Genomic DNA, 25,181 nt, shown 5'->3' on the forward strand with positions numbered 1-25,181 from the left:
CAGCTGAGGAAATAATCATCTGTTTGAAATTTCAGCTCTTAATGGGTGAAATGATGAAAAACTGTGTTTGTGAGTCACAGTTGCTGCCCTGAAGGGGCCTAAACATACCCAACAACTGGCATCAGCCTCATTATAAAAAATACTCACATTTGTTTTCAATCCTTCTCTGTTTGTGTTTTTCGTCCCTTTAAATCAGTTTATGTGCAATTCAAATCTATTTCTCATTATTTGCAATTTTCTTTCAGATGATGATTTAATTGGTTAAGTCTCTGTTTCAGAGTTAATCTGAACACACGGGATTGAAATCATAAATCTGTCCTTTGGAGCGCGTTTCATTGGATTGGAGGTTATTTAAAGGGATCCCCGGGGATAGTTAACTTTACTGACACACAGAGACCATCTGTCACAGCCAGAGCTCTGGCACGGATTCATCTGCAACATAAAAAAATAAATAAATGAATGAATAAAAGGGGGGGCTCGTGGTTAAAGGGTTCCCTTCTTGGATTGGAAGCGGCAGCTCGGTGTCTGGAGCGATGCGCACGGATCCACCCCTCCCCGGATCAGCCCAGTCCGGCTCCGTCCTTTAACTTTCTCCCAGCAGTCTCATCTAGATTGGACGGGGATTACAGATTAGAGTCCGGAGAATCCAAGAGGAGGAACCGGGTGAGTCCTCAGTCCGACTTAGGTGGCACAACGTGGGCGGCGCGTCGAGGAGACGGGGACGGTCTAAAGGCGGCCTGGAGCCCGGAGCCGGCAGCCGGGAGCCGGGATATGCAGCAGGGGCTGCTGGGTGGTGGTGGTGGTGGTGATGGGGGGGGGGCATGACGGTGTAGCTCCGGGTAACCTGCGCAGTAAACCAGGCGTGTGAAAGGAGTTTGGTCGGACCGGAGCAGCCTCGAAGGAAACCCGGCTGAAGGTGCGCGTCCCTCCGGTGGATTCGGCTTCCAGGTCCCGCAACGAAAGCTGGCAAACCGGAGACGATCCGCGAGGACAGTCCAGCACCCGGAGGCCAGCTCCCCCTCCTGTATGTGGAGGAAAACCTGATCCAGCTCCGGACGCCTCTTCTCATCTCCAACATCGACAACATCCCTGGAGCCATCCGAGAAAACTGCTTTTCTTTGGCACCAGTAAACTCGGAGGACAAAATAATACCAAGGTGTCATCAAGTAAGAAGAATAAAATCAACAACTACAACACGGGAGGAAATAATGTGAAAAATCAAGGAGTGGAAATGCGTCGCCAATGCTTCATTCTGCTGGAGGTGAGTTCAGATCTTTGACCTCTGGGTTTGGACATGTAATTAAAATATCTTCATACTGTCTTATTCTGACGGATTGAAGCTGAGTGTAATCTTGATGCAAAGGGATTTAACACTGTCATCCCACCCAGATGTCAGATTTGGTTATCTCCATGTCAGCTATTAAAAAAATAAAAAATAAAAACCCCTCTCCTCTAAGGTTTGAGGCAGGAACATAATCCAAAGGGAGACTTCTGGATTTTTCCCTCCTCCCACTTTCCACTGGAGAGTAAAGACCTGCATCCTATTAGTTCATTAAAGTGCTGAAGCTGCCAGAATTCAGTTTATTTGTAAACACAGGAGCATAAAGCAGAAGTTTAGAGTTAAGATGGAACATGATTAATTTTCCTATCCGGGACTCAGAATTCTCAACAAAACTGGGATTTGGGCCTCTGGGGATTAAAGAGCGTTAATGTGCACTCAACCCGCTGAAGAAAAGCTGACGAGCTGAGCTTTAAATTCACATTTCAAGTCCTTCAAAAGTAAAAATGCTTTGGGGCCATCAGAAAAAACCATGATGTTGATGAGTTGAATTACTTTGTGTGAGGAAAACTGTCCCACTAAGAATAGTAAAGATTCCTCTAACCCCCCCACACACACATACCTGCCCAGGTCAAACATGAACGTTTGTACATTTCCTCCACCTCTGGACCCGAATCCAGCTCCAAGGTAGAAGACGTGCTCAGCTCTTTTACCAAGCTGAGTAAAAAATAGATTCTGCTGCTAAAGATGGAGCTAATTTTATCTGCTTCATGATGCAGAGTGGCCTGTGGATTCCCACAGAGAACAATAAAATCTTCTTTTATGGATTATAACATGAAAAGCTAAATATCTCCACCCACACGTGAGCAGTAGCACCGAGGAGACGTAACTGAGTAAAAGTGATTCATCAGTCATTGGCTGGAGTTCACGTCAGCTGTAGTGATTACTCATGTTGCTTATTGGCTGATTATTTTCCACACAGTTTAAGATAATATCGACCTGATAAATTATTAAACTGGTTTAGTCTTCAGCTCTCTGCAGTCAGCCGATCTTTTTATAAATCAGGAAAACTTTGATGCAACATCACCAATAAGATCAGAAAAAGAAAACTGCGTTCAGAGGAATAAATCTATTTTCACAAATGCTGAGTTTTCTCAAATAAGGAATGGCTTTATAAACGTTTCAGGTCACGCTTTAAAACATTTCTGACTTTAAATCATTTACAAAATGTTTTCAAAGACGACAGATGATTTCATGTGGAAGTAGCTGAAACACTGAAATACTTCATTGTCAGCAGAAATGTGGCCATAAAGTTGTTTGACAGAAAGGCTGCTCACACATCAGAGCGTCAGTAATAAAGCTCCTGTGGAAAGGTTTTTTTTTTTTTTTTTTTCAGGGTGGGGGGGGCGTTTTCAGCTGACGACACCTTTGTGTCCTCTTAATTAAAGTTTTTAGCTGAACTCTTCCTCCAGGCTCCCTGATGAAATCCTTCAAAAGTTTGTGGTTTCCTGCCGTTTACATTGTAGCTGTTGGATGTTGAGAATTACCCAGCGAGGGGGTGGACAGCTTGTCCAGAGGGTTACTTCTCCTTGATACTTGCCCCAGGATTCACTGAGCGTGAAGCAGAAGCAGAAACCCGTGAGGAACCCTCCTTTGAAATCTGGGCCACCACAGAATTTCATCAGATGTGACTGCATACACTGGGAGTATTTCACGCTGCTGTGGTCGGCAGGTACGAATGTGTGTGAAACATCTTCGCTTTGAGGCGCTGCATTATGGATGAATTGGAGAATGTTTTATTAAAGCAGCAAACCAAAACGTTGACTTTATTGATAATGGCCACCACCTTCCTGTCTGCTGGGAGGCCGGTGTAGTGCAGACTAAAGCAAACTGATGACATTTTACAGTCTTTCGTGGTCTATTCTGCCTCATAAAATGGCCCTGGCAGATGGTGCTAGCCCAGAGTTTCAGTGTTTCCACATGTAACCTGAAGCACATCCACTGGATGATTTTTATTTTATTGATTTTATTCCATTTTTTTTCCTCATGGTTTGGACACTCCAGAAGTCACTCTTAAAGGCTGAGATCAAAGTGTACTGGTTTTGAAGTAGCCCCAAAATGAGCTGTGTTGTTGTGGTTGTTAAATACAGGCCTTCGTGCCGTAATCGTGGTGGAAATCAGTCATACTTGATGTTGTACGGCAATCAGCAGATACAGATAGATACAGATGGATCATGCTTCCTGAGCTGCCTGCTGTAGTTTTAAAATGATGTGCATTATTCAGTGTTTCTCCCCCTCCGCGCACATGCAGAGCAGGCAAACACTCACTGGTGATATCTTCAATTTGTCATTACATCCCCGATCAGTAATATATATCTTATTGAATACTCACGTCTGTAAACATGCAGGACTGTTGACAAGGAAAAAGATGATTACTGACTACAAAGTGCTCTCAATTAGCAGCGCCACGTCAAACGACGGGAGTTGTTAATACATGCATCGTCTGCTCAAGGGCACATAGAGTCTTACAGTTTGATTCAGCACAACTTCATCTACTCGACGTGCAGTGGCTGAGGGAGCAGCAAGCAGGGGGTGCAATGTAATCTGGTGAATCCTGATCCGTGTGTCTCTTATTCTTGTTGTCAGGTGTGCGCCGTCGTGAGCCTCCTGCCTTCGGCCTGCCTGGCAGATCTGACATGTGAAGCTCTACTCATGCTGGCGGGGAATTTCTCACGTAAGTCCAGGACCGTTGTCGGTGGGATGTATGCAGAGCTTTTAAAGAGGCGTTTGAAAACCAACACGGGAATCCAAGATGATCCACTGCTGCTGAACTTGAGATTAAATCAATGATAGGTCTTTTTCCATTTCACGATGCTAACTGCTAAATTCCAAGCCCTCGTCCTCAATCACAACTTTTCACTTGTGGCTGTTGGCAAACTGTCTTTTCTTGTTCTGCTGCCGTGCAGATATCACAAGCACAGCATTGACTGGATTTGAAACACCCAAAGAGAGGACACCTACACATTTCTCCTTGTTATCAGCCTCTAATAATGTTCATAAAGATGTCTCTGGTACCTCTCAAGTACTAACATATTAATATACTGTCATATTGCTTTGTGAGCTGCAGCAATGAAGTGTCTAAATTAGAGCAAGAAATGGTTTCACTTATTGATTCAGGTGTCCTTTATTACTCTGACTCATCTGTAAGTCATGTAGTCAAAAGAGTCACACAGTTTATGTCTCAGCCCACAATATTCACTTAATAGTGATGTCAACAAGAGACAACCAGCAGAGTCCACAGCTGCCGTCAGTTTAATCCCCCGAAATCGAAAATATTAATCACATCATCCATACTATTTTACATTGATCTGATGATATCCAAGCTGGCAGATTGTGTACTCAACACGCTGAGCGCACAATCCACACACACATGCACATACGCACACGTGCGGTTTCGACCCATCTGTTCCACAACCTGGCAACGCACACCCCAATTTAAAGAGCCAGTCCTCCAGTAAACAAACGAGCCCATAGGCCGGCACTTCGACCACACCGTTTGAGCTTGTTTGCTAGACAACATCTAGTGGTCGTGGTGATGACAACTGGAGCAAAGGGAAAAGTGTGGTGACAAAGTCAACGACAGGAGCAGGCTGGGTGACAAGGGGTAGCTGTGTTCGATCCCCGTTGGACAGCAGTGGTTTATGTTGTTGCTGTAACCACGGGGCAATGAGGCTCGTTGAGGGTTGAAGTATTTCAACACAAATCACCATCTTCACCTAAACCCAACCAAGATGTGACCGTTATCACAGTAACCATGGCGACACGCTGCTGTCGGTCCAGTTTATCACTGTAACCATGACGACCCAGGTTGGGTACAATTGGGCTTGTTTAATGTTTATCTAATAATCATTTTAATTGACATATGATGGAATTTAACTGTAGCAATTTCAATTCATCTTTTTATGTGCTTTTATAGTGATTTATTATAAATTTATTGTAAATTGACATTTGAATTAAAGTCTCAGTCAGGAAATAAATAGATAAGAATCCACAGTTGCGCTGAGCAGATTTTGTTAATAAAGCAAAAACAAGGTTTGAATTAACAATGCTGAAACTCAGATTGTCAAAGCAGTTGAAAACAACAACAACCAGCTCCACGGTTGCCTGTTGGATTGTGTCTTGGTGAAATCATAGGTCCTTCGAGCAAAATAGCAGAATGACAGCCTCTCAAATATCACCTCACACAAGTGTTTTCTGATGTGGCTCCACTGTGATTAAAGGGGACTCATTGTGCATCGATAAATTTGGGGTATTTGTGAGAGCCAGGCACACCTGCAGCCCCAGCTCTGAGCTAACCACGTAGGAATATGGATGCAGAGAAGGAAAACTGCTTATGAATACAAGATTGTGATCATTGTATTCACATGTGCCTCACCACATCAGGAGGTGCTGTGACTCTTTGTTCGGATCTTGGCGTAAACACATTGATTGCTTTGGTCTCAATGAACAAATGAGAAGAGATAAAAAATAGCATCTGTAAACACAAACAGATTTTATCATCTATTATCTGGTAAATGTGTCAGGACACACGCTGTTTTGGAATTCCAGCAATGAAAGACAAAGACCAAATTGTTGAAGTAACCAAGACTCACTGAAATTAATTTCACACAGCAGTCCCATAAGTTAACATTTACTGGGATTAAACTGCTGTAAAATTCTACAAAGTCGTCTGTCACTGTCCAACTCTGTGAGGAAACTGACGCTGATGAGCATCATTTGGACTTCTCAAGAGCTTATTTCTGTAACAAAATGTATTTGTGGCTTTAAGATCTGAAAACAGTTTACTTTTACAGCTCCTCTCTCAGGATTTTGTGTGAAGGTCAGGTCAGTCAGCCATTTAGGATCATCTGATCCTCTCTATTGATTGGCTGACAGTGGGGGGGGGCAAACGCAGGGACTCTACTCTTTTTCTACCATCAAAAACAGGTGTAAAAACATTGGTTTGAATAAAACTGAACAAAATGCATAAAGAAGCATCTGCTTAGCCCCTTTTATTTCCTGATATTTTCAACTAAATCTTCTTGTGTTATTAAAAGAATAATAACGTAACCCTCAGGGCACGTCTGAATTCATATTCACAGCTACTATCCTGTTATTGCTCAGGGAAAAGGTCTGTCACCAGTGTTTACTGTTGCCCTTTAATGCTTCACTCTCTGTCACTGTTAAGCTGAATCTAATTAAATTTCAAAGCCTTTTCTAACTGCACAAACAAAGATTGGAGGTTATTGACGAAACTCTCCCTTCTGGATTGCAGTGCAGTCCCTTGCTGCCTCCTGGAACCAAACCCTGAGCAACGGCACGGGCCAATGGACCGGTGAGTTGGACACGCAGTCTGCACAAATCAGGGTTGTTGTGGAATACCCTGCCAGAGAGACCAGTTTTGATCTGAACTTAGATTATAAGGATGAACATCAAAGACGAGGGGGACGCCGCTCGGCTCGCAGCAGCAATCATTAAAAGCTTGTTTTCACAAAAAAACATTTTCAACCGCAACAATTTACTGCTAACATCTTCAGAGTATTACCACAATTTCACCACGTCTATATGTAGCCCTGAGCCATGACGGGAATGTGTGTTTGTGCCCCTCCTCCCAAACATGCCCCAGGGTCGGGACTCTACTGTGAAACCTCCATCGACGGTATCGGCACCTGCTGGCCCAGAAGCGGTGCCGGCCAGATGGTGTCGCGACCCTGTCCGGAGATGTTCTACGGCGTCAGATACAACACCACCAGTAAGTGCCCCAGAAACGACAGATCACAAAACAGATTTCATTGGATCCCCCCCTCCCCCCCTCCCCCTTGGGCAATTCCTGTTTACGTAACTGTGCATACAAAAATTAACATCAGCATACAAATTAGCGCGAAACACGGAAAAGTGCAAAAGAAACACGTGTACACAAAAGTGGGGCTGCCATACATAATAGACATACCAGAAGAAAGGAGCACGATGTAGAAAAGACAAAGCAAGTCAAGGCCTGCTATGAAAAATGTTTATGTCAGGATTTGAATCGTAACAAAAAGAAAACTGGGATAATGCCAGAGAATCAACCTTGTAAAGCTTCAGCCTGAGAATTGAAGGAGATGCTTCTTAATATCCACCTCTTGAGCAGCTTCTTTGTCATAGTGCTTCTTCCTGCAGCACGTCTGCAGCTCAAACGGCGCTTTGACCTGTTTTTTCCTTTTCTGAAGAATCCAACAAGCCGGTGTGTCACCTGACTCTAAATGTCCAGATACCAACTAATGAACAAATTAGGTGGCGTTTGGCTTCATTCCACGAAGGGGAATTAACTCAGTGTGTGAGCAGTAGGACATTCTCCTGTGGTTGTTGTATGAGTCTGACCATAAGTCTTCATGAGTGAGAGCTGAGCAGTCTGCTGTTGAAGGAGTCGTTCTGCACCAGCTCGACGGGAATAAATGACTATTTGTAATTAACAACATGAAATACATTTCTCTTTGAGTCAAACGTCAACAAGCTTGAAATCTAATGTGAAATATTCCTCTCTTTTCCCTCCTTGCCTGAGTCGTCTTCAAGGTCTCCGGTATATTACACCAAACATTTTCTATTTTCAAGTAAGTTTCAGTCTTGAGGAAGTGACATGAGGTTGGACTGACTCTGAATGTCGGAATGTCCATAAACTACAGAATCACTTTTTAACAAGCCCAACAAGCGTGCCCTGTAACATTAAATTGTTTTTAAACACTAAACAGAGTTAGTTCAGATCTGGATCAGCGTGAGAGCATATTTGTGTGTTTATCCATCAATTCTCAATTCTCATCAATTCCATCTTTGGAGAAGTTGCTCCAATAAGATATTTTTCATCGTTACTGCTCCAAAGAATGAGCAGAAACCCGAACACACGGGGAACTTTCTGTATTCAACAGTTTTCACTGTGGTGTGTCGTGGTCTCAGGAGTAATTAGCTCAAATGGTAGCACGCTCACTTAGCATGTGAGAGTTATTGGGATCGATGCCTGCCTTCTCCAGCAAACTAAGAAGACTTTTGAAGACAAGAAGCTTTTGTGTTTACTTAACGGAGTCTTCCCACAGCAGCTCGAAGCAAGTTAATCAGTGTGAGACAATGAATTTGAAAGTTTGGCATCAAATATGAAACATGTTTGAGGTCCAATTAAACTTCTTCAAGCACTTCCAAAGCGTCCACTGTGGTGCGTTCACTGTTCTGCTCCACACAGGGGAGTTAGCTCAAATGGCAGAGCACTCGCTCAGCATGGAAGTAGTGTTAGGATTGATTGCTATGTCCTCCACAAATCTTTAGCTCTTATTGAAGTCAGGATAATGAGTGAAAGATGATGTTACAGTGAACAGAGTGACGCACAACAAGCTCAGTTTTTCCTGGTCCTGTGAACACTTGGCATTTCAGGAAATGACAACTTCATGAGGAAAATAACAAATGGAGCAAAAACACTTCTACAATACAAAACACATGGACTAGAGCTCGCTGATTTGTCAAACTGATCTGCAGTTTTGTTGAACACAAAGAAAACAAAAGGAGTAGCTTCATCTATATTTCCGCCACACACATTTGAGCGGCTTCATGTCATATTTCATCACCATGATGCCAACATGGCTGCATATCTGATCTACAAATCTGTCTCCATGAAGAATCTCTGCCCGCTTTATCTGTTTCTGATTGAACAGAGTAACCTCAAACTAGTCGGACAGCTTTCTGCCCAGATAAAGACTAGTTGTTAATGTGCTGATAATTACGCAGATAACATTCCTTCCCTGCAGAGGTCAACCTGGAAGACAGAAAGCAGTCAGGTGGCATTGTCCACAAGTCTTATTTTTTTCCATATAAACTTACATCAAGCATCAGCACAAAGATAAACCATAAAAAAGCAGATGCTGACCGAGTACAGCTGAACATCAGCCCCCGAGAACAGAGTCTTGAGAAAGAAAAAGGCATCTCGGAGACGAATGGATGACGAGGTGGTGGGTTGTCATTGGCAGACCCCCGTCAAACCAGAGTCAGCCTCGAACAACACACCCCAGACTTCTTAGGAAAAACATATCATACCAAATGTGAACGAGAAGTTCCCTGCACCAAGTCTGATGCCAACTGGTTCAGTACAGTTTTCTTTATTCTGCTGACAATAACAGGAAACACGGAGCCCAGTTTACAGAGATAAAAATACAAAAGAGTGACCTAAAATCAGCACACACAAACACGATGAAGGTAACACATCCATGTTTTACTGTAGAATGCAGAAATCTGAGCACAGGCTTTAAAATGATGTGGATGAATTATGATTCTAATAACTAATACCACTGTTACCTACACAAATACTGTGAAGGTGGCTGTAAATGAGACAAAAGAATCATCTACCTGGCAGTGAGTCCTATTGCACAGGGATCTGGATCTATCTAGGCCACTGCAGCACTCTGAAGGTAACGCAAACACTACCAAGGGACATCCAGCAAACACAATTAAGAAAATTTACCAGATAAAAGCAAATGTGTTTCTTGGCAATTTAAAGTCTAAAACCCCCACAGGACCCGAGGAGATGAGAGTGAGCAGGGCCGTAATTCAACCACAGCCTGCTGGTAATTTGACACCACAAGCTTTGTTTCACCTTCAGGATTAACATAATCTCTATTCAAGCGTGGACTAAAATCTTAAAAAAGACTTCCTGTCATCTGACGGTGCAAGCAGAGGTCAAAAGTAGAGAAAGAGTTCAGGTTTCGTGTTTACTTCAGTTAAATTTATATATGGAAGCTTAATTTCCAGCACTTTGAGCTGACAATACCACAAAGCTTAAACCTCAAGTACTTTAGATTATGGAGTGCACATTTACAGCCACTTTAAAGACCCGCTGCATGACTCAGGCTCATTTAAACATTAAGTTTGTGGGGACAGAGCTAAATAATCATAAAATCATAAAACACAGAAAAAGATTCAGGTTTCTTAAACAGGAAGTAAACGTAAATGTGATTAGAACACAACTTTTTCAAATTTTTTTTTTTTGGGGGGGGGGGGATCACATTGAAGAAAATATTAACCAAAGCAGGTTATTCTGAGTTTATATCACATCTGAAAAAAATCTTTAGTTTTATGTCTATTTGTTAAGTCCAGGAAGAAACTTTTGAAAATTGTTTCAGACATTCACGTTTCCCTCAGGATGAATTCAGATACTTACTGATAACTTCAGATCATATCCTTCATATCGTCAGCTCAACGTTTCCATTTAAATGCCTGCAAAAGTATGTTACCTTGACATATTATTATGAGCATCTTAGTGCAGCTTTACTTACATTTTTAGATCATATTTTAAAGTTCATTCACATATATCAGGTCTTTAAACATTTGTAAACATTACTCAACATTTTGGCAGCAGCATGTTGTTAAAGCTAACCAATTAGAGGAAAATCATGGAAATGAGTTCCTAATTAAATCGTCTGTATGAATTTAATAGGACATAATATATTAAAATGTAGATATATGAATTCTTAGAATTTCAATCCTGGTTCATTTGTCAAGTCTCATTAACTCTGTGGAGATTAAATGTCATGAAATGCTAAAAAAAAAAAAAATTTTAGGTTTAATGTAATGAAATTCTGAAGATAAAAGAAGAAACAGAATTAATAACAATTATTCAGTTCTTGTAATAAGTTTCATTATACAGCCTTTAAATGCAAATGTAATTAATTGACTGTAATCATTTTGGGGGTTTTTTTCCATTAATTGATTTTAATTAAACTGTAAAATTTTATAATTCCTTCACTGGCGCGGTTTAGCCTCCATACATGCCTGAACTTTGAACAACCTCACGTGAAGACGATGCCCGCAGGCTGCCTGATCACCAGCTCCTGTGTTTTCTCTAAAAGCCGAGGTACTTGTGGACTTTATTTTACATCATGTATATAATTTTGGGCCTTTGCTTAATGTTTTCATAATGTTTTTGATTTTCTTCTTGGAAGTTATTTAAAAACTGATGTAGAATGTGTGAGGATCCAAAAAGTTGCTGCACAGACTGCAGCATCAAGACGCTGAGACGAAACTGAACAAGATAAGGATTTACTAATTTTGTTCTCAGCATAATAAAACCCCAATAACAACTTGGCTACACACACAATAACTATTGAACAGTTCTCTGCAGGAAGTCAGGGAGTAACTCAAAAAACCTCAAATCAACAACAGACATAAAATGACCATGAAAAGCTGCAAAACATCAACATGTACATCTACAACATGAGCACGGAGAGATGCAAAACTAATCCAAAAGATTAAAAACAGCTAGAAAAAGACGGGAGCATTTACTAAGAGATGCAAATCAACGAGGAAAAGACAGCTGCTATGTACAAAATGACCACAAAAGAAAGCTGCAAAGCAAACAACCACACACAGACACAAAACATCCATATATTGTCTGTATGGTAGTCCTCATTTTGTGTGTCTGTGTGTGTGTTGATGTGGAGTGTCACTTGGCAAATTCAAACGCAGGAGTCCATTTTATCATTTTCAGAGAGGATGTGAACAAGCCGCAGATTTCGGGACAATCATCCCAGTTTTTGTGCGTCATATTCTCTTATTTTTCCGATTTTTCTGACGAGTCCATTTTGATCCTTCGTGTGGGATTCTCGTCAGACTTTCAGCCACAGAATGAAGCAAGGCTTTTAAACCACAAGCACATGTGTTCTATTTCTTTTTCACTGGAGACTTGAATGCTTTTGTGGAAGTGGTGAAAAGCGCTTTTGAATTTCATTTCAAGTGTTTGGTGTGACACATTATTTTATTATTTCATGATTCGATCCAAAGGAATTACTGAAGATTGTGGATGTTCAAGCCACCACAGCCGAACTTCTTCTTTCTTTTCAGCTGCCGAGCGACAAAGCTACAATCTAGTCCTCTATGTCGACGCACACAACGTCCTTGGCCGGTTAATTTTCTTTGTCTCGCATGTTATCATTTATTTGATTATTTACCTGCAACGTCTTTAGCTTTTGAAAGTTGTCTTTGATTAAAAAGAAATCTTGGATTGGTTTTCTTCATGAAGCTGAGACTGCAAAGACAAAAGAGAGAAGCTGTAGATTAAAGAAAAGTGAGTAAAAACTGTATATGATTTGTCTTTAATATAACAACTAAATGATAAAAAAACATATTAAATGAAAATAAAATCTGAACAGGAGAAACTCTTATCATAATGAAACTCGAAAGTTGTAAAAGAACGTATTCTGAAGTGATTGTGACCCAAACTGAGATAAAACATAATTATCAAAAAATGGCTAAAATATATTTTACTTATATTATTAAGATTTGTTAGTTTTCTATTAAAAAAAAATTAATCTTCATTCTTTGTATGAATACATAAACGGTTTGACGGTGGCTCTTGATGATAAGACCTAATTAAAAAAAAAATAATTCTAAATATGAATGTATTGTTATCATTATAGTTAATACAGTTAATAGTTTTAAATGTTAGTGGTTCATCCTGCCTCTCCCTCCTCTTTGTTCCCTTTAAACACTCTGACTTTAGTTTTTCTTATTCAAATAGACAGAAGATAAACAATAAGAAATGCTTGTGACTGGCTCCAGAGGATGAAAGAATGTTAAATGTATTGTGAGTGTTAATCACAGCGGAGCTGCTGGAGGTGTAGGTGGTGGTGTAAGTGGCAGTTGGGCAGAAATAAGTGCTTTAGTTGGAGTGAAAGTAAGTTAGACAGAGTGGGCCCTTAAAAGCTTGAGTGTTTGTAGCTGCTGTGTTGAGTTCCACAGGGAGATCACTGCAGAGGTCAGGTGTGCAAGTACAAGAGTCGTCTCCTCAGCTCCGCAGCTGAAGGCGATGAAGCCATGAAAAGATTTACTGACACGTTAAAAAGAATCTCGGAGTTACCGTGGAGACGGGTCGTACCAATTCCTCCTTCTGTGCTCCAGTTACAGACAAAACCAAGAACTTAAACCCCGACCGTACTGTGCCTGCTGACAGAAGCCTTGTCCACATGTTGACCCGTTTTTACGAAGCATGGCGAGCACAAAGGGTCACCGTTACAAACACACCTGTGGCCTAAATCCCTGGTCTGCTGTATCCGAGGAACGTTCCCATCCTCCCAGCTGCAGTACTGGGAAACAGCCGTTCCGTGAATCAGGATTGCAGGCGGGAGCTCCCAAATTAGATCCAGGAAAATCCTCCCCTTGCATTGTTGAGCTATAGGAGGCTGTTTGTACATTTCCACTCGGTGGCTCTGGTGTTTGTTTATTATATTTCTTTTCTTCAATCTGAATTCATCAACCTACGTAGAATATTAACCCCTTCCAGCCCAAGCTGCCCTGGAAGGCCTGTTCACCGGCCTATTCATGTCTGTGTTATGGCCAGCAGGAATATTTCCCTCTGGGGATTGATAATGACCTGAAGGTGCCGGACTGACATCAAATACATCAATATAACACAACAACCTGAATACAGAGAGCAGATTACTGAGAGGAATATGTATTGATTTCTTTTTGTCTTGAAACAAAGGATAACACACGAAGTAAAACGCTGTTAAATTTAGTAAAGAAGTGATACGAGTGAAGTTATTGGATCCTCTTTACGCTCAGTTTTCCTTTACATGGAACAATCAGCCATGATTGCTTACAAAAACTCAGTTGGCCTCCCGGCCACGGGTTGGGCAACGCTGCAGCGCGTTAGTTGTGTTATGTTAGTAAAACAAGTCTACACATCTGTGTTTACACACAAGAGTCGGCTGGCGTTCTTCCTCGTTCTGCAGATTAAACATTCATTTTCAGGAGTTCAGGAGTCATTTCCTCCTGAACGCGTGATATCTGAGGGCTGATGTCACTCAACCTGGAAACACATGTGATTGTTGACTTTTGTCCTAAACAAACATACGAACACACAAACACACTGTAACAGCCTGTGGTCTTAAAGGAAGAGGGAACATTTGGAGGGCAACTGGTTTATTTTCTCTCTGACAGACAGTTTGATGTGAAGATTAATATCAATCTCATCGAAGTCTAAAATGTCAAAAAGCCCGTAAAGAGGAAACGACCTTTTGACTGGAGGGAAACTTTAAAGGAGGACAGGAAGACCACGAATACGACTTCATGGAAAAAAGATTTGACTGGTTCAGAGTGGCAGATGAAGTGGAAACATCTTCACCGCCGCCCATACGATGACGGCTGGCTGTCAGATGTAAGCGTTGATGGGACGGCAGATGCCCAGCGGGCGCCATCCAGGCCGCTCAGCTGGATCATGACAGGCGCTGGTGGCGCTGCACGCCGTCCTCAGGGTCTGTGACTCAGACGGGCATTACTGTCTTTGTTGTTGCCCCCGCCCACCCAGAAAAGCCCCTCACCATTTGGTGCTGAGCCTCACTTTGCCTTTACGGCCCCCACATGTATGTTTGTGTATGCGGAAGCCCGTCTGCGCGACCTGCTGTGAGTTGAAGGCTTGAGTGGCCGTCACAGAGGAGGAGGAGGGTTTATTCAGAGTGTGCTTGCTTTTGCTGAATGAGCTGGAGCACAGCAGGTGGAGCATGCGTTGAATATTAACCGGGGAGTGGAATTATATGAATTATATGAACCTCCATCTGAACATGCTGTGGTTTCACACATTAATAAACTTAATTAATGAATGGCTGAATTTATGCAGCCTGGAACAGAAAATACAGCATTAGGAGGGAAGCTTAAACGCTGCTCACTACAGGGGGTTCATCCTGACGTCCCGATGATGGGAAATAACCAGGAGAACAGAAACGGTTCATCCATCATTGCAGCAGCTTGTGATGGGTGCGCTGGAGTGGAAAACAAACATACCTGCCTGTCAGATACAGCACATCACCCTGCGTTGTCACGTGAGGAGGGAAAACGACAACATAATGAACTCATGAATAATGAAACAGGGACGACATAAAGAGCTCTCTGTGTAACAAGGAGCCGCTTTACACACAGAGGTTAATATTAACGTCCTTTTTTATATTTATTCTTTAATTAGGAAGCAAGAAAATGTCAAATAAACAGCCAGTCCTTCTCCAGTCTTAAGCTTGACTGAGTTTTGAATGAACAGCTCTGGCTTTTGAAAAGAGAGGCAGTTGTTTTCAGAGCTCACCTGAACTGTGTTTCTGTTTTAGTGAATCCAGCCTGACTGTAATGGAGGAAAATATTCAGGCCCTTTATTTGAGTAATGGTAATAACACTGACTGTAAAATGACTTCAGTGAAAGCGAGCCATTAAAGCCATTACTTGAAGCACATTGAAAGTCAATGTCAGGTTTTACTGTTTTACTGCTACAAAATCCATTTTGTCCTGGAGCTTCTAAAATTTCAGCTTCTAATTCTTTAATTTTACCATTACACTTTTTGCACATAAAATCCCTTTGGTCAGCCGGGGTGCACCTCACCTCTGATCTGCTGCTGCCAGTTGGAGCCTGAGCTGAGCTCTGTCACTTTTACAGCGAAGCAAAAATAAACACCAGACTGTGGAGCTGCTCTTTAGTCCACTTTCACAGGCTCAGACAACAAAACACTGACCTGCACAAGGCCGTGAACGCACTGCTTCATGCTACAGCTCAGATTAATGCTGTTTATTTAAGTGTTGCCAGAAACAATGGTGGGAGGGGACTCCTGCTCCAATTCTGTGCAAATAATGTGTTATTTTCCTCGTTCTGTTCTCTGGGTTTAATTATCCGGCTGTCCTAAATGCAGAGGAGGAAGATGCATCTGCAGCCATTGATCCGGGGTGTTGAAGTGTTAAGTGTCTATGGCTGAATTTGGGTCAGCATATTTGCTTGTGTAAGGGCCCCACAGTTACAGCAGCGTTCCTGCTCTGTTCTGTGATTTTTGCCACAAAGGGAGCAACGTTCAGCGGCGCTCGCTTCTGAGCAGAGTGTTTGTAATGTTTGGAAATAAAATGAAAAGAGGATCATTTCACCTCAGGCTTTGGAGGGCTGCCTGTGTTCCAGCCGTGTACCTCAAGCTCCTGTTTCCACAGGGAGGATTTAGCACAGATGGCTGGCTGGTTTTAGCACCCATTCAGAATCAACAATGGTCGCGAACTGAGTGAAAGATTCATACTGATATCTGCGATGCGGCGTACATCCATTCAAACAATCAAATCCAAACAATCCACCTTGAGCCTTCGAGATGCTCCGGAGACAAACCGGTCTGCCGTTACTGTAAATCCTGGCAAATCCCCAGTTTGGCAGCAGCCGCCATGTGAGATCAGCAGCTATTTTAGGGACGTTGAGCTCATGACCCATGCAAATGTCGTTTCACGATGCCGTCAGTGGTGTCGCTCCCTGCAACCTGCAGGAGGACTGCAGGAGAATGTTAATATGGCAGCGTCGCTGCGTCGTGGGGAGTACAGTAAGGAGGAGGAATGCCGTGTCATTCATTCATGGATATGTATGAGTGTCCCAGACGGCCGACAAGCTGCTGAGAGAGCGAGCAGAGAGAGAACGTGAATATCTGGATTCTGGCTCCAACGCTCCCTGGAGTGGTGACTGGGGTTGTAAAGACTGTGCAGGAGTCTCTGGTTCGATTCCCAGGAGGCCGGACTCTCTTTCCTCCCTCAGGTCATGTCCCTTCTCTCCGTCCCATTTCCTGTCTCATACACGCTCCTATCAAAACAATAAACACAACTTGACCCCAAAAATAACTTGAGTGGTAAGATTATGTCGACTGTCAACTGATCACAAGCTTTTACTTTGGGATTTTGGTGGGAACTGTTGTGTTGAATAAAAAAAGAAATTCCTCAATTAATGTTGGGAGTAAAACCCAGAGGAGGAGGGTCGGAGCTGGATTCACTCAACTCTCTCAACCCGTTAAACGTCGGGCCAGTCAGACTCTGGCTCTTTATCAAATCTCCAGTCTAATTAACATCCCTGTCCTGAATTATTCATGTGACGCCGCCTGTGCAGTGTTAGAGCATGCAGCAGTCTGCGACTAAAACGTGAGCCGGTCAGTGAGCTCTCAGCAGGTGAGGTAACACCTGGACGAAGACCCTGAGACAGCAAGAGTGGGGGTTGAAAAACTGGCTGAATTCTGATCAAACCAAAGTCTCAACGTGCAAGCAAGGCAGCATCGCTGCGCCTTTATTCTGCCTCCCCAATCAGTATAAAAGGTACGAGCACAGTAAGAATGAAGGTCGGCGCAGACAGACGGCAGCTTTTGTGTCACATCTCTCAGCCGCTGATCACAGAATAACAGCTTCAGAGCAAAAAAGTAGGATTTCTGTTTGAAACAAGCGTCTTTATCTGCTCCTCAAAGATCCATACAGTCTAAAGTTAGGTTCTGAATCAGGTCTACGTTTTATAGAAATACAGTGAAAGAAGCAAAGGTCCGTCAGGACCAGAACTTTGTGATGTCACAAAGTGAAAGGCACTCGCCTCAGCTGCGTCCTAAGCCCCGCCCACATGGACCAACCATCCTACCTTGTAGGATTTGGTTTCTGTCAATCTGATTATGTGGTTGTTGCCTCTCTCAGATTGGCTGGCTGATCAGGAGATAAAAAACTACACTAAGATGGTTTTTGGGTGAATTTTCTGATGGAATATGAGCCGGAAGGGCTTCTGTAACTTTGTGATGTCACAACAGCCTTACGCTAACTCAAATACAGGAAAAGGTAAAGAAATGAGACCTTTAAGATCTGAAACACAGTTTCCACCAGCACCAACTCAACAAATAAAAAGCTGCATCTGGTTTCAACTTGAAACAGAACAATTTGTGGTTTTCTGGGGAGTTGTGCGCTTTGTGCATTCCCTGTAGAAACTGACTGATGAATAAAATAGCAACATCAGCCGGTGTGAGATTGCAGTTTGCAACTCCGTTCCTATAACAACAATACAAATGAAATGCTGTCCAGACTTTAAATCCTTCAATCGCTTCAGCTTCTCCTTAAATATCCTCACATGTGAAGTAACGGGAAGCAATGGCCAAAAACTCAGAGTTAAAAAAACCAAAGGGGATCATCAGGAGAAGAATCCTTTAACACATTCTCTCTGTTTTTTATGAAGCAGTTTAGCAGCTGTAAATCACTCTGGTCCAGAGCCAAAGAGAGTTTATTTCAAGGTCATCTTCCTCCTCAGAAGACTGCCGTTTAGCTCTGCTCTGATGTTCTCCTTTCCAGATGATTTTTACAGTTTTCACACTTTAGGCCATGTAAACTCACTTTAAAATGTCCTGTTCACTGTTAAAACATGAATTGGTGTTGTGACATCACAAAGTCCCAGAAGTCCCGAGGGCTGGTTTTAATGGATTCTGCATTGGAGGTTCATGGACTGTGAGGAGAAAGGTAATCTTGTCTGTCACTGTCAACATGCTATTTTTACTGGGCTCAGGCAACCCAGGCAAAAAACAAATAAATAAATAAAAACACTCATCATTTAAATGTGCGTTTGGCGTTATCTGGCTCCGTCTGAGGCCGAATGTGGAAACAGCTGATCCCTGTTTGTGTCTCGGCTGTTTTTAGAGCTTATCTCCAAAGTGCACTGGCCTGAAAATTTCAGTCTGTGATGGAGAACCAGAAATGTTCAAAATGCCATGATGCCAGGTGTTTCTGGAGGAAATTTCACCTGAACAATAACAATGATGTTTTAGTTTTGTTTCACAGAATGAATGAATCCAATGAATGTCTCTCAGTGAATTATGTTAATAAGCTTTAAAGGAAAATGTCACATGATGCCTGACAGAAGCTGCTCAGAGCTTAAAAAGTGTATTTTAACATTCATTTTTACTTCATCTATAACTGGACTTTGTCAGATCTGTCATAAGAAAATGGTGCTCCCGATCTTTCTGACCTTGACTTGTGACCACGCCAAATTTTGCTTTACTGTTTGTCCTAAATGTACAATGCTCCAGTTTAACTCTCCCCCCCCCCCCATCCCCGTCCCACTTGTCTCTAAACTCTGTCTGGTGTGGAAGAACGGACAGTAAGAATTTCATTGTGTGGTCTCATTAATATATTTTTCAGCTGTTTAAAATCACCAAATATCAGAAATAATCACGCTGAATTCGGTGAAAATCATTAACACAGATTTGTGTGATGAGACTTGACTTGTCCTCCTCCATCACATATATCATGTTGAAACCGGAGACAGAAACCACAAACTCATTGGGAAAATATTTACTGAGCGCAGGAAAACTGGAATGAAGACCAGCAGGACTGAGGTTTAGGATTTAGTGGTGCCTCAGACTCGCCGGGTTTCCTTCTGTTTCCGAGCTCTGAGAAAATATTGTGCACAGCTCAGGTTCAGGTAGCCTCCAGGTGGACAACATGCACCGCTCCCCCCGATGCAGCAGACTCTGACCCCCCTGCTCTGAACACATGGCTGCTAATTTCACCCGCCCCTCATACGGGGGACATCATTTTTCTCAGAAACGACACCATGTAAAAAGATCATTCTTTGTTTTTACACTCAAATAGAAAGAGTTCAGTATCATAAACATCTGCTTATACTAACTCAGAATAAATTAAGATCGAAAACCAAACCTGCCCTGACTTGTTATTATGTGACACCAGAGCTAAATCAGTTTGAACAGTGCTTGTTATTAAATTAAGTGAAGCTCAAACTTTAGCTTTGAATATTTTCACCTCACCTGTTCAAACAGCAGCCGATGTGCCCGAAAAATTAGCTCCTTCAAAAGGTCTGATAGCTCCTTTCAACTTGAAATTGCCTCATTTGCAGTATTTCATTTCCTCTCTGGCCTTTTCGATGGATTTCAGTCTTTCATCTTAAGAAGTAATAAATGTGAGATGACAAATGTGAAATTTGCGACAGATTATTTTATGTCCGTGCTCTCTGATGCAGCGAGGCCATGAGAGGAAAAATATCATTTGACTCATCGTTTATGTCGGAGCCTTCATGTCCCCGTCCCCACTATATGGATCTCATTAGGAAAATAGATAGAGAATAAACATCCTGCGATTCCTCGTCTCCAGTTATCAATTTAAATGTTACTGATATTTTAAAAAATGCTTGGAGGGAAACTGACAGCGATGTGAGGAAGTGCCTCACATCGCTGTCAGCAGCAGCCTTTAGTTTTTTCTTTAATGTATATAAACCGCTGTAGAATCGGGGGGTGAACGCAGGTCAGGGCTGGATAAATTGTGGATGTAAAGAATAATAACAATGCTGCGTCGCCGGGTGGCAGGCTGACAGCAGACGTGTGAAAAATCACAGCTTGTACGACTCCCTCCAATGACATCGCTCCCTATTAGTCTCAAAAGCTGAAAAGGTCACGAAGAGTGGAGCGGGAATTGGTATCCTGGATATTTAAAAAAAAAAACAACAAATGGACTCCACATCAGCAGAGAAATGAATAAAATATGAGAAAGCTGATATTTTTGAGTAACATCCCTCCACTCTTCGTCTCTCTGTGCAGATAACGTGTATAGAAAGTGCCTGGCCAACGGGACGTGGGCGCTGAAGGGGAACTACTCCATGTGTAAGGCCATACTTCACGAGGAGGTGAGACTTCCGTGTGTGTTTGTGTGTTTGTGTGTGTGCTCCCTGTGCGTTAATCTGAACCAACCTGAAGGAGTGCTGCACTTCAGGCGTGCTTACAGTGAATATGGAATCAGGTTTCCTGGTTTTCAGAGTCGGCAGCAAAAACAGGACTCTAAAAATACTTTGACTGTATGAGGAAAGGCCTCCGAGCATCGCTGGCAGGAATCGGCTCCAAAAATATAAAGAATGGGTTTGAATGATGAACCTGCAGCTACTTCTCTTGTCTTGTTTTGGGAATCCCTCAAAAGAAAATGGCAACGAAAGGCGCAATTTTCTCAGAGCGTGTTTGTCCTGCAGTGATGTGAGTCATGAAAGCAGCAGAGAAAGTCAGGACGCCGCCGTCACGGTCCTGCTGTGATCCACATTTTATTCATCCTCCACCTGCAGGTTGTGTTGTGATGTGCAGATGTGATGAGCTCTCACTTTAATTAGGATAAAGCTTCAGAGGGAACACACTGACCCAAATCAGGCTGCTACAGGTCTGCTTTTAAAGTATACATGAAAAATGCTAAATGTGTTTGTGTTGTCTGGTCCGACCGTCAAACATTTAAGCTTTCGATTTTCAAAATGTGTTTTCCAAAAAGAAAACAGACTTTTCTGTTCAAATGTTTAAAAATATTGAGATAATGTCATCTGCATTGTTGTGTTGTGTTGTGACATGTGACATGTTTCATTACTCCTCTGCCAAAATATTTCCCGTAAAAGACAATCATCATCATCATCAGCATCATCAGAGCAAACAACACACAACAGTTTACAGTGTAGTGGGTTTTCTCTTCTCTTGGTTGTGAAGAAGGGAGAGGTCAGTGAACGCACCACCAGGCTCTGAATCACTGCAGAGGTGTAGGTGGAGATCCAGATCTGGAAAAAGGCAACATGCATCATGGGCATGGAGGAACACGTCAGCCGTTGTTCTCGTGGTTCTTGTGGTTTTAATTATCGCAGAAAACAACAGAACGTTGGCTCAGAGGAATAATATCCTGGGTTTGCTTTTTTCATGAGATCTGTTTAAATTATGATGAATCTAAACGTATTTCCCTTCGTGTCTCATCATCAGTCCGCTTGCAGGTGTAATCATTTGTACTTTATAGATCTGTGAGCACAACAAAGCGCTGAGGACTGAGGCGCCTTCATTTAGTGGCCCTGATGTCCAATCGATCCCTACAGAAGATGGATATGGACTGTCTGACCCTTTTAGAAACGTGTTTGATTTTTTTTTTTCCTCTGTCTCTTTGTAAGCGAAATAAATCACCAGGAGGCAGCAGCTTGATTGACACCAGGAGAGAAGGAAAGGAGGAGTGGAAGCAGCTTGTCTTTAAAGTTCAGCCTGTGTTGAAGCTGATTTTCAGCTGAGAGGAGAAGCTTATTGGAAAGTTAGTTTGAGGGGAGGAGAAGAAGATAAAAAAAAATCCTCTTTCGTTTGGGACTTGCTGCAGGTTGTTTTCTCAAATTTAAGATAAGTGTCGTGGTTGTTTCTTCAGTCTTGGTTCTGACTCAGGTTGCTGCTGCTGGGCCGGTCTTATATTAAACCCCTTTCAGCACCCCCAGACTGAACTCACACACTCTGCTTCCCATTTTAAAGCTCGCAGTGTCCTGATGTGTCGGCCACTCCTACACCAGCCGGCCTCTATTACAGGAACTAATTCAGACATATCTGTAGTCTGTTCGTTTATTTGTATCCCTGTTATACATTATTGCTCGCCTGCTGCCTGTACATTGGAGGATTCGTGTGTCTTGTCAAACTCCCTTTGTAACGTTTGCTGCAGCAGAAGGATTCGACCTGTTGGCTGCATCGGTTTTTTATTACTAAATCCTTTTTTTTTCTAGCAGTAAATATAAAGTATGCATCAGCCTGCAGGAAGAAACCTACATGAAGGCCCAGTAAGAATTCTTTACAAAATGCAGCGCCTTGAGTCACAGTTTCTGAAAGCAGGTGGTTATTTTGAGAAGCGATTAAAGCTGCTGCAGTTAATTCTTTTTGCTCCAAAGGGGAAAAAATTCCACGATAACCTTTCCAAATATTGTTCAGACTTGTGTACCTCGTCCTGGTTCTGGTTTCAGGCTTCAGAAAATCCAGCCCAGCTCAGGGGGTTCCTGTTGGCTGCCCTCCAAATGCTGGCGTGAAAATATAAACAGTTAGGGTATAAAAAAATAAAATATAAAGAATATAAAATGTAAAGAAACTTTATCAGACAAAAATCATGCGGAAAATTCAAATTGGAAAAAGCTCAGGAAGTGCAAAAGTGTTTTACACCTTTTTCCAACGATCACCCTCAAAGTCGAGGTGAGAAACCTGCTGTGGAAACCTCCGTCCAGGAGCCGGCGGTTTTTCGTCATGGATAAACGGTCAAGTGTGAAAGAATGAGGCGAGAGATATTTTCAGGTGCAGCGCCTTCAGAGTTTTACGTCAGGACATTGTGGGTTGAGTTTAACAGGCTGCTTTATCACTGTGAAGTGTGTTAGCAGCTGGTGAAAGGATCTTTTGACTTCATGAGTTTTTGTGTTTTAGAGACTTAAAAAATCCACACATGGTTTTGGCACCACCACTCTAAAATCTGACATCCTGAAAAAACACTAACAGTGGAGGTGAACCGGTTTCTCTGACAGTTTTTCATGTTTGGAATCCTTTCGAAGAACATTGACGATAAACGGCGATCAGACAAAACATCATGACCGCCTGCCTGATGTTCTGCTCGACGTCTGGACTCCTCCGGACACCTGGAGCTGAGCTGTGGGATCTGGACCAACGCCTTAGCTGGAGATCCTTTACGTCCAGGAAGATGTGAGGTGAAGTGTCTGCAGATGCTGGACAAGATGAATCTTATTGCAAGGAAGTGTTCCTGTAATGTCGAGTGTCTGGAGCGCAGTTAGCTTGTTTTTCAGACATCTTCTGTTTATTTATGATGAAGCTGATCTGCAGTCGTGAGTCAGACAAGGAGGCGGACTCAGACACCACACCATCTGTCCACTTCAGAGTCAGAAAGAGTTAAAGGTGGAGCTGCTGAGCCACAAAATATAATGACTGGGACAGACAACATGTTTGGGGGGGTGGAGATTAAATATGCCCACTTTTAATCTGGGCGTACACACCAGCAGGTTACGTAAATCCATTTAAGGCCCAGATTACTGTTGGTACTGTGGAGGAAATCCGATCACAATGGATATCTGAGTCACAGACAGAAGTTTTAGAGGAAGAAGGGCTGTGTAAAACCTTCAACAAACTACGACAAGGAGACTCACAAACGACAAACTAAAAAGACACACCACTGCCACACAAGGCAAAATCTCCACAAAGGCACAAATGACAGCAAGGAGATGAGCAATGATTAAAAATGATCAACTAAAAGGTAAAAATCAAATACAAAGAGATGCAGAAAAACACAACAAAGCAAAGTGGATTTATTGTGTTTGTGTGGGACCAGCTGGGACGTTTGACAACATGTTGATGTACTTGGTGCTCGAATCTTCATTTTAAATCTCAACTACAGAATTGATTTGTGTTCAGTGTATGCTGCAGGTTGTCATGATATTGTTGAACACTTGCCACAATGGCGCACACACACACACACACACACACACACACACACAAACAAGTTAAAAACAAAACCAAGAGGCAGGTTCTGCTGTTTGATCCCGTCCCTGTTCTGAGCCGCAGCAGGAAATGAAAGAGGTTTTCAGCCTGTTAAGTCTCTTCTCGTGTCCTAAAACACTTTCTGTAAATCACAAACACCCAGAAGATTCCTGCTGAGCGTTGTTTTCTCTTCTCCTGCAGAAAAAAGGGAAGATGCACTATCAGATAGCTGTGATCATCAACTTCCTGGGTCACTGCATCTCCATGGTGGCTCTGCTCATCGCCTTCTTCTTATTCCTGTGTCTGAGGTAAGTGTTGGTCCCTCTGCCTCCCGTCCTCTGATAATCCTAAAGACGTCCTTGATGTGACAGAAACGTCAGTATTCTCATGATCCGTCATTCGGAGCGCCTCTCGTTCTTATTCAAAAACCGTTTGGTCATGGGATGAAACCTTCCCTATCTCAATGCAGCAGATGTAAAAGGCTTTAGACGCCCGCAAAAACTAGGGCACGTTTTCCCCCCACAAGTGGGAATAATAGAGTCGTCTCTGAAACCCAGACAGCCTGACGGAGGCCTGCTGGGACGGCTGGTGGAGCTGGAGTGGGCTTTTCTGACAAACCGGAGTAAACTGCACGTTAACGACAGAAAGGTCTTAGCACCCTCGACAGGCGAGGCCATTATCGATCTCACATACGCCCCCGGGAGTGAGAAAAGCGTGAAAGGCCACAGAGAGACGTAATAAATAGAAGCTGTACAGGGCGGCGTTTATGCACAAGCCGTGTTTGAGGGACGCAGCGGCTCGGGCCGGGAGGA

At 42.7% G+C, this 25,181-nt stretch overlaps 1 protein-coding gene across 3 annotated transcripts in view; it reads left to right on the forward strand.

The window, feature by feature from the left end:
- The first annotated feature begins 635 nt into the window (after window positions 1–635).
- Window positions 636–25,181, forward strand: part of LOC115059691 (corticotropin-releasing factor receptor 1) — a 36,909-nt gene continuing 12,363 nt past the window's right edge. For 2 of the 3 annotated variants that reach the window (XM_029527322.1, XM_029527321.1), the window contains exons 1-6: window positions 636–1,261; window positions 3,926–4,013; window positions 6,594–6,653; window positions 6,945–7,070; window positions 20,674–20,759; window positions 24,571–24,677. In XM_029527322.1, the coding sequence (XP_029383182.1) occupies window positions 1,232–1,261; window positions 3,926–4,013; window positions 6,594–6,653; window positions 6,945–7,070; window positions 20,674–20,759; window positions 24,571–24,677 (497 nt within the window). In that variant the 5' untranslated portion in view covers window positions 636–1,231. The remainder of the gene's footprint in view (window positions 1,262–3,925; window positions 4,014–6,593; window positions 6,654–6,944; window positions 7,071–20,673; window positions 20,760–24,570; window positions 24,678–25,181) is intronic. The other variant, XM_029527323.1, reaches the window with a different exon arrangement.

This window comes from Echeneis naucrates, chromosome 19 (genome assembly GCF_900963305.1).
Source record: "Echeneis naucrates chromosome 19, fEcheNa1.1, whole genome shotgun sequence".
In the NCBI taxonomy this organism is placed as follows: Eukaryota; Metazoa; Chordata; class Actinopteri; order Carangiformes; family Echeneidae; genus Echeneis; species Echeneis naucrates.